Source organism: Stylophora pistillata, chromosome 8, assembly GCF_964205215.1.
Source record: "Stylophora pistillata chromosome 8, jaStyPist1.2, whole genome shotgun sequence".
NCBI lineage: Eukaryota > Metazoa > Cnidaria > Anthozoa > Scleractinia > Pocilloporidae > Stylophora > Stylophora pistillata.
In genome coordinates this window covers 32,850,457-32,860,967 of record NC_142526.1, presented here as the reverse complement: position 1 = coordinate 32,860,967, position 10,511 = coordinate 32,850,457, and the positions used below count along the sequence as shown (strand labels likewise).

Here is a 10,511-nt window from a genome sequence, read left to right as displayed (position 1 = left end):
AAACAGCTCTTAAATTATACATGCGTATTTCTTAGGTTTTTATCCATCTTAGATTTTATCATATGCATTCATTTTTAAATTTTATTTCGTTGGAAGTTTATTTACATAGGTTAACCTCTTAAACTTCCTCTTTAGGGTATTATTTGTGTTGTTTATTTCTTTGATACTTTAAATAAAGAATGTATGTATGTATGTACATGTATCCATTAGCTTGTACTAAAGTCATTCGAATGAGTTACAATCACGGAGAGAGAAGTGACAACTACTATGAATGAATACAAAAAAAAAACTTTAATCCTTGCCTTCTCTTCGCGGTTTTTTAGGTAACTTTAGCAAGCGCATCATTCTTATTTGACCGTTTTTCTTCTAATGATTGACAAAGTTCAGTATAAACCAGAAACAGCCCAACTTTCTAAATGAAGCGAGAGACGTGTAAAAGTGTTTGTAATGTTTGTACGTAATGTAAGGTTTTACAACTTTTTCTTTCTTAAAAAGTTAGTAAGATTGTGCAATGATACAAAAACGTACAGAGTAAATCAATATCAGTAAACATGGCGCCTTAATAGAGCGATCTTGGATTGAGTGTCTTTAAAAGGAGAACTGATAGGAATTGCAGCGATAAGAACAAAGGCAAAATCGCTGGAAGCACCGCGAACTCAACGTATTGTAGGTGCAGACATGCACCTTCAAGCCAAGAGCGTAGGAAAACGCGAGTTACTAAAACCAGTGTCTATTTTCACTCATAGAGACTGTGGTGCGACTTTTCTTCGTCAATGGCAGAGCTAAACCAAATGATCCACTGCAAATATGGATTACTTCCAAAACTGAATCAAAAACTATTCTATTCCTGGTGCATTAGAATTTCTACTAACAAAGCGTCCTATCGACTAGAAGGTTTGCCAGTTTATGACAACACAGATATGCAAGATTTTTAAATGGTTAGGGCCATGACACTACTCAGTCCACGAGACATGTATCAGAAGCTCGACTGTTTAAATGCTCATCGAAAGACCTTCCTTTCACAAAGAAAATAATAAACGTATTTCGTTAAACCTTATGGTATAACCTTTCTATTTGCAATCTAGAAACTAATGATATTATCACTGTCATTTCAGAAATGTCTAAATCCTCATCAAACGGAATGTTTTAGATTCCACTGTTGATAGCATGGTTTTCATGGTTAGTACTAGACTGTTCCACTAGCTTTTGCTCCATCGCTTTCAGTTTCAGGGACTTTGCTTCCCATTCCCACACCAATGTCCCTCACCGCGGGTGGTCTGACAACAGTTGGTCTCCAGCAGAGTAAAGACAGATGAACGGGCAAGATACACAACCCGTGTAGAAGGCCAAGTACGACAATACCGAGGAACATTCGGAAAAATATTCGGAAGATCTCTGAAGAAGCAAACCCAAGTAAGACCATTCCAAGAAAAGTACTGAATCCTAAAAATAGCAAGGAAGGATAAAAAAGTTCATATTTTAGTAGTGTTTTTCTTTAAAGGTTTATATAAAAACAATTTCTACATTAGGCTTCCTCGTAAAAAATCGCTAATGTCCCAACACTTCTACTAAAAGTGTCAAAATAAACGGACGTAATCAGTAAACTTCCTCTCTTCTCTAAGCATTCAGTGCAGTGCTTACACAGTCGATGTTATGAAGTTTTTAGCTACTCTTTTGGAGAAGTTATCTAGCTCCTGACTTACCTCCCATGAGAACACTCGCACCGATAGTGCTCAGAGCCTCCACTACTCGCTTGTCAGCTGTTTCCTTGTTTGATGTTGTGTAAGCATGCGCGACATGTGCGCTATAATCGACTGCAAATCCAACGGCCATAACGAGGTTAATCATTGACACAAAGTTCAGTGACACGTCCCATATGACCATCAAACCAAACAACTCGCATATCAGGGCGGCAAAGTTAAGAACCACCAGGAGCGTCACGGTGAAGTCCACCAGAAAAGGACCTGTGACCACCAACACTGCTAGGGCCGCGATTATTAAGTTCCTTACGGTTTCCCTGGACGTGATAGCGTACTGTTCATAAAAAATAAAAGATCGACGGATCGGAAAGGCATCGAGTTTGGACTTTTCAGTTATGTCCTTGCGAATTGAAGTCATTGCGTCCTTCTGAAAGGTGGAGCTGCCAGAGTCCTTCATATAACTCATGATGCGTGATGCTTCTATAATTGTACCGTCGTCGGAAAACTTCAAGTCCTGGCTTAAGTAAGAGTACTCAGGAATGCGAAGAAAAGCTGTTAATTCGGGCAGAAACTGTGGACCAGTAATGTTTTTCTTAAAGTGTTTAGCATATTGAGTAAAGGCGTCCATCCATGAAACTGTTAGGTTCTTAAAATATTTGTTTTCTGTGACAATGTTTGTAAGCGCTCTGATATGTTCGTGGGTAGAGTACATCTCATAATGAACGCTGCCTGTTTCCACGATACTAACTTCAGGGGTCATCTCAAAGTATCGTTCTTGAGCGGTCAAAAACTGCCTTAGGTAAGATTTATCCGTCGCTAGGATTCTTCGGTCAAAACTCTCGTTCACTCGAGATATCCCATATATTCCGGCTGCAAGCAGTGCAAATGAAAACAAAAGAACGATGACTTTTGTCACTGGAAGCGTCAAGAACTTCGCCCAATACTCCATTGCTCGGTTTGACGTCTGTTTAATAGGTTCGTCCCAGGCTGGCTTTCCCTCCTTTGCTTTAGGCGCTTGGCAGTACGGGAGGCAGTCTCGGCGACCGGATTTGATTCTTCTTACGTCATAGGTCATAATTGCCACAAAGCATGTGATAATTAAAAGGAATGATAAAGTCACTGTCAAGGCGGCGTAGATGCAGAAATACCTAGGAATACAAAAAAATTGTTTAAGACTTACCACGGAAGCTTTCTGAGAAATAGCACACGCATAATGTTAGGGAACTGGGCCAAAATCGAAATTGGATGTTGATGAAAACGAGTTTCATGTAGAAATGATACGATGCGGTTAAGGCTCAAACTTTAGTTCCAGTTATTGATTAAAACCTTCACTGTATTCTCAATAAGTTGCCATGTAGCGAAGCTTTAGCACACCGTGAAAAATATGCCTGAAAAAGCAAGAGTGAAACTTCTTTTCTTTTCGCTTGGCTAATACTGACTTCAAAAGCGATAAACAATTTCATTGTTCACAAAAAAAAATTATTTAAGTGACTCACTTGATGGCTGGAAATGAGCTTGAAGTGCTGACCACAAACGCTACTAAATCCGTCATAGTTGTCATGGTGACAGTTGATCCCGAGTGCTTCATAACCGCTTTGATCTTTGCTATCGTTGAAAGGTCACGTGGTTGCCGATCCAGTTCGTCCACCATAATGAACATGTCGTCGATGCCGATTCCAAGAACAAGGAACGGTAGCACTCCAACAAGACTGACAAAGGGAACGCGGAACCACATTCCGAGGCCGAGTCCAGCCAAAATACCTAAGGCAACTGTAAAGACTCCTGCGTTAGCAAGCAACATATGACCGTTCAACGGATTTAAGAACTTTCCTAGCATTGTGCAAGCAAAGGAGATCATAAGCATGAAAGTGATTGACACCAAAGTGACGTCAGACCCAGTACTTTCAGCAATGGCATCGTCAAGGCTCCTTTCACTTGAGAAGTGGACCTCGTAACAGGAAAGACTACTATCTGTCAAAGCGGTAATTTTATCAATGAAACTCTTCTCCAAATTAAGGACTTTCTCGTACATGTCGTCGTCACTGGGGTCACGTACCAGATACACCATTTGCAATGCTTTGGCGCCAGTTATACTTCCATGTTTTCGAGCTACATCACCAAACATTCGGTTAAAGTTGAACCAGAAAGGGCGACCGTTTCGCATGTTCAGGCTGGTGTCCTTGTACGCTCTGCTCAGTTCATGTTGCACCTGTTTTATGTCTTTATCAATCAATAAAGTTTCGTTGAACTGCAGGAATTCCAGTGGGTTGATCATAACGCAGTCTTCTGGTGATCTGGATTGGTTCCCCGACACAGTGACACAGAGGTCGGAGTAAGATTCCAATTCAGTGACTGCTTTGTGTACTTGAAAGGCTTGTCTCAGACACTCAGGGGATAGAGCATTAGGATGACTAGGCGATGCCACCAAAAGGACGATTTCTTCTCGAACATTGACACGAAAGTATCTATCGGCTGCTTCTAAGTCATCTATGGCCTTGCTTGTTTGGGGGATAAACAGTTTTACGCTTCTGTTTTCCGTTTGAAACCAAATAAATCCCACGGAACAGACAATGACGACCACAAGACATATCTGGATTGTTATCAGTGGATGTTTGGCGATTCCTGCCCCAAACCAACCAAAGAAGCGTTCCAAAAGATGTACGTACCAGCGGCAAATCGAGGACCAGAAACGACAAGGATTGAATCGTTGAGGAAAACAGCACCTGCGATGCAAATAGAAATATACCATAAACGTGTTCTGCCACAACGTTTTTTTGAGTTTTTAATAAACAACGAGGTCTCAACTTAGTTTGCTCTTTTCGTCAATGTAGGGGGTCCCCAGCGCGAAAGAATTGTGGCGTGGAAAGCTGGACGCTGGACTTACAAAACAATTGCCGCTGTGCCAAATGAGCCTGTGACAAATGAGCCTACTTCGTTTGCTTCATGAAAACTAACAAACTATTTTCCCAGCTGAATTTCCTCTATTCTCTGTGTCCTTGACATGCATTAGACTGTCACAAAGCAAAGATAATTTTACTTAATCGCAAGGCTTGTCAGAACACTTTGATCGATCTGATAGGCAAAGGAGATATCAGCTTTCGACTACGAATTGAATTTTGAGCAAAAATTTTGATTTAAAGTATAGAATGAGTACCTCTGAGTCCTTAATTCTCCATGATAGTAATCAGTTAGAGCTTTTTCTTCATAATTGGACTAATTATGAGTCTTGAAGATGTGAACTTTATCAACATGACAATTACGGAACAAAGAGGACATCATCGAGACTTATGCTTGAAACTTTTTAAATCAAATAGGTAAGCGGAATTTCAAACAAAGACCAGTTGAATTTTGGAAAGGAAAATAACTTTATGAGCAGGTAGTTGCACAGGTAGAGCTTTTACTTTCTCAAAAGACAATTACTCTTTGCGACCATTGAGGTTTTCGTCTCCGAGATGAGAGAAGATCGGCATTCTAACGAACAACCCTACACGCCTCCTAAATCCTGAATAGTATTTCGATCGAGCAATTCAACAAAAAAGCTAAACTTCAAAATCATAACACAATAAGTATTAACTGCAACAAGTATAGAGCGGCCTACTGTGATTGCAAAATGGTCTGGTAATTGCACTGACAACTCGTGCCACGAAATCTCGTGGAAGGATCGTACGTGAGAAATATTTATTTGTATCCAATCTCCCTCAAACAGAAACCCGATAGTTTGCAATAAGTTCTTCTATCGGTAAGCCACGGACTTTGCGCTTTCAAGAATGAAATCTTTGAACTCCGAGGCTAAAGGGCCTTAAATTTCTGTCCACGATAATCTTTCAGTACATGACAAAAGATCAGCGACCTCAAAAATTCGAGATGTAAAAATAGTTTGTCCTGATAGATCTGTATTGCACCGTCAGTTAAAGAGAATTCAATTTCAAGCTTCACGTTTCCGTCTTTGGGTAAATTTCTTATAAATTTAGACATGATCTAAACGCCTTGATTTCATTGTTTAAAGAGTAATTTTCAAAGAATTGCAATGAGTAATTTCAATATGTGTTGACGAAAAAACGTTTAACGATATGAACCAAGGTCTGTTAGAAAGTGAAAAGATCAAATATACCATTTATGATTTTATTGATGAAAGTTCTTTTTCCACTATTACGCCATTTTACTGTACCAGGACATCGGAACGTGCAAAATATGCCGTGGTATTACATGGCAGAAAGGCCGCACTGAACGATCCCAACTTCGGTTTTACTCCATTTTTTTAGGCTTGACTTTTAAGGCAACAAACTGATAAGCGCATCAGGTTTCTTTGTTAGCCATGTAAAAACACCGCAAAGGGTTAAAAACCGCAAACTGAAACCGTAGAAAAAAATCATCCACAACCGCAAAACCAGAAAAAAAAATCCGATAAAAACCGAAAACCGCTTGCAAAACCGTCAAAACTGAGAAAACTTCACATCCCAGTTATCAAAACCCGAATGGATCCGATACAGTGGTGGTAAGTGGAGAATACAGAGGTTTTGCGGCTATTCGAGGTCAATGGAAGCGCATGATTGCCGCTCAGATCGAAGAGAAACCGGAACCTAAATAGGAAAAACTGAAAACATGGAAAACCAAATCCGGAAACCCATTAGTATATTTGACGAAAACCAGATACTAAAAAAAAAAAGGAAAACATGCAAACCGCATTGAACACTAGAACTGAAAAACCAATCTAAAAATAGTCTTAGACAAACCACACAAAAAAAGGCTCTAGGGTAACTCGGGCCTAAAGTGTAATTATTCCATTAATAGCTCAGCTTTGATTGATTGCCGTCATATATAATCTCACAACTTTAATTTTTTTATTTCTTTTTAACACTGTGTAGACACATCTTGATATCATCTAATTTTTCACAGGACATAATGTTCACGTAATTGGAAGCCCTCAAATAACACTCTGGGACTATTTGCTCTCAGACTGGGACTATTTTTAACAAGATTATTATGACTTTCAAGTGACATATTATACAGTTTCGAAAGAGGCCTTCAGGCTGTATTATTCTTAAGTATAGAGCAAGAACATATATCTGAAAATATAAAAATGAAACATCCCAAACAGATTTTTCCAAACTTCTTGAAAAATAAAGATTAATTCATGAGCGGTGAGACTCACTCAAAAGATGCAAATAATCGTGGTTTAAGTGTCCCTGTCTGAGGAAGTGTTCCAGGGGCCAGAAGTGGTGGTCAACCGATTCGGCTGAAACCTGGCACAAAGGTTGAGTATGATAAGATATTTCAAAAGCCATTTTGGCTCACTTCTCTGACTGTTTGTTCTGGAGTTTCTGCATCGATGCATTTTGTGACGAAATTTCCGTCGTTTTGTTTTAATTTTACAGCTCTCGCTCATACATTTTCTTAAGCTGGTCGCAATGTTTGTCTGAGTCCGTGCGGGGCCGGTCTCATAGGTTACCACGTAAAAAAATCTATTTTTAGTAATAGTATAAAGCGCTATTCTGAATGCAAGCGTGACTTGATCGTTTACCACTGATTCGCGCGCGCTCTTGCATGATTGGCTTCACGGGCTAGCCCCCATTGACTTTTCTTGATATATAATTTTGTTACAATGACAGTTAAAGATAATTTGGTCTTGCTCTGAAGACACTCCGAAGAAGAGCTCTCTGAATCATAGTGCATTTTAATGATATTCGTGGGAATAGCTCTGTATTAGTTCATGATCAACCGTTTAATGCCTGCTTCTGGAGCCATGGAGAAACTTCCTTCCCTGTACTTATCACATAATGAAACAGATTCTCTCGACTAGGGTAAGCAAATCCGAATGATTGCTTTTTCAGAAATCGCATGGTGGTTCCGAGTCGATCAAAGAAATACATTATACTTTTAATCTTTGAAATGGAGAGGAAGATTAGATTTGTTCATTACGTCGAGTCTCTTGTAGCATGCGCATGCAGGCAATAATATTTCAACAGTTTATTTAAGTTCACCCGATGTGTTTTAGTGCTACCTCAGCTTTTATGGACTTTGAGAACTTGCAATCCTCTTTATAGACAAACCAACCGAAACTTTAAGCGATTGACTGTGACTGATAGCAAGTAATATCAATAAAGCTTTTTTTAAGTCAGGCAGTACGTCCTAACGAAATTCTCGAGACAGTCGTTCGGATTACAAACACGAGGTTGAAAACAACTCAACATTTTTCCCTTAAAACTTATGGGAAGGTGTGAACATCAAACAGAGATTGTAAGTCTAATCTTGGCTGTGATACATATTTGGCCAACTCGAGAAATGGGTAAAATACATTAATTTCGGAAACTGAGAGAAGGTGCCTGTGTACCAACATTATGATGTGAGACATTATCATTATCTAATAACCTACCTTGATTGGCTCGACTCAGACATGGTGCAGGAAGCTGATTTTGACTCTTTCATTACGGTACATGAGCGACCCCCTGCTAACTTGATTACAAACTTATTGATCAACTTTTTCCTGTCTCTGATCATTTAAACTCTCATCGTGCATTGTTTTTCAGAACTTCCGTTCTCTCCAGGTAGCTGTCGCTTCAGCGTTAGAGGAAGTCACGTTAATCCTTACTTTAGTCACGTTTATTCCTTTGGTCTCGGACATCCTTCACGCAAAAGAATTAATAAGGAAGGGAGGATCGGGACTTCCCGATAATTCCATTAGGCAATTTTTAATGTGATAGGTCACGTTAATCCTTCCTTTAGTCACGTTTATTCTTTATTCTTTTTGTCACGTACGTCCTGACAAAGAAATCAGTAAGGAAGTGATGATCGGTTTTCTCAGACAATTCCACTAAATAATTCTCAATATTTCTTCAACAGGCAACACAGTAATTGTACTACAAATATCGTTCAGTGTCTTCTGAGAGTGTTTTGCCAGCTGATTTTTTATCTGCGCATAAGGGAAAAATAAACAAAATAAACTCATGAACTCATGAAGCTCCAGCTAATAAGGCAGAAAATGGTAAACTCAAACTTAAATGAACCTTTCGTCTTACTTGTTAATGAATAACATAAACAGGAAGTAGTGCCTTGCCGACGAAGCGGGTATGTTTTCCCACACTCAGCTGTATTTCAAGCGGCTTAATTCTGAACAATTTTCTGAATTCTAATTAAATATCATTTGGTTAAAATTTAAGAAAAATGATCTGAAACCTTGTCGTCAACTACTCCATGGTTTATTTTGTCCGCTCGCTTTCAATGTAAAGTTGTTCCTTGCAATTTCTCAAGAACAATTACTCGTACACTCCTAAGTTCAATTCTTTTGAAAAGAAATTAGATTCTTTCTGAAATATCCATGTCTCTTCAGAGAAGAATTTATAGATTCAGATTCTTCGTTCCCAGAGAAAAAATTTATTTCTGAGGAAAAGAGAAAAGAGATCTGGCTCTTGAGGAGAGAACTGTGGGTCTTGTCCCAAGGTTAAGAATTCTTATGAGACAAAACTCGTGTATGTCTGATTCTTGATAAAAGAAGACTATTTTTTTTTCCAATAAAACAAACTTCTCTGGCTAAGAAGCAGTCAATAAGGTATCCTAAGAAGAAAAACTGCTCTCCTCCCAAGGTGATATCCAGTTCAGCAGAATCTCATATTTCAAATGAGCTTATCAGAAGAGTAGTTGTTCTTCTCTGAAGACCCAATATTTGTTGGAGAGGAATGTCAGTTTTTCAGTCTTTTCGAGCGTATTTTTGTCCTTCACCCAAGAACAAATATTTGTTTTTAAATTGATCTTAAAGACTATTGTTCTTCTCTAGAGACTGACTTTACTTTTGCTAAGAGTCACATGCCAAAGGATCCCTGCTGAGAAAACCTTTGTGCTCTACTGAAGTCTGAATATCCTATTGAGCAGAATCTCAAGCCATTAATGGGTTTGCTGAAATATTGAAAGGAATTTCTTTCCTATAACAAAGTAAATTACACTGAAGAAAATCTAATTTTATTTGGTTTTATTATTGTAACATACAATTAACACAACACAAAATTAACTTACATTTTTACAATATAAGCATTAGGTTATCTATGAACAACTATATCAACATTCACAGTATCAACAACTCTCACTATTTATCTACATATCTCATATTTTTTTATAATGTTGTATCACTCCTAAATCATACCTCATTTAATTAGGTTTTATTTTTAATATACAACTCACATGGAATATCATAAGTTTTCATTTCACAACAACATGATGTATACATCAAATCATCAATAAACAACTATATCAACACTCACTGTTTTGGCATCTTTCAATTTTTATCTACAAATCTCATTCTTTGTATCTCACACAGATTATTCCCAGATCATGCCCTATAACTTGCCGAAGAGCACTTCCTCTCAAATTTGAATGACTAACATTTTGGCATTGACAACTTAAACTGTTGAATTAGTTAAGAACGGTGTATCATGAATTTGCAAGCAACGATTTCTCAGCAGTTCTAAATTAACAATTTCACATTTTGGATATGCTGAAACTTTAGAATTTGCAGCCTTTTACCAAAAACATTTCCTGCCACAATCTTTTCCCCTCATCCCCTTATAAACAGCAAGGAAAGTGTTGATCACAAAAATTCCCTGCACACTCTTTTCAGCTTGAATGATAGCAACCTCTTCCACCTCACTACCTGTGTATATCCAGAATTTCTTTTCCATCTTTTACACTTTCACTTGAAAAGGTCACTTCACCTTCTAGCAAACTCAAAGGTAAATATAAAGATATTTCAATGAAATGGATGAAAACATCTACACTGTAATTCACTATTAGTGGCAATTTTTTTTAAATTCAGAACATGCT

At 38.2% G+C, this 10,511-nt stretch overlaps 1 protein-coding gene across 1 annotated transcript; it reads right to left on the bottom strand.

The window, feature by feature from the left end:
• Positions 1-272: 272 nt before the first annotated feature.
• Positions 273-8,337, bottom strand: LOC111347258 (patched domain-containing protein 3). The gene is made up of 4 exons (XM_022954523.2): positions 8,074-8,337; positions 3,197-4,423; positions 1,704-2,848; positions 273-1,443 (listed from the first exon to the last, which is right to left on the bottom strand). The coding sequence occupies exons 1-4, from the start codon at positions 8,196-8,198 to the stop codon at positions 1,187-1,189; spliced, it is 2,754 nt and encodes a 917-aa protein (XP_022810258.2). The 5' UTR covers positions 8,199-8,337; the 3' UTR covers positions 273-1,186.
• Positions 8,338-10,511: the final 2,174 nt, after the last annotated feature.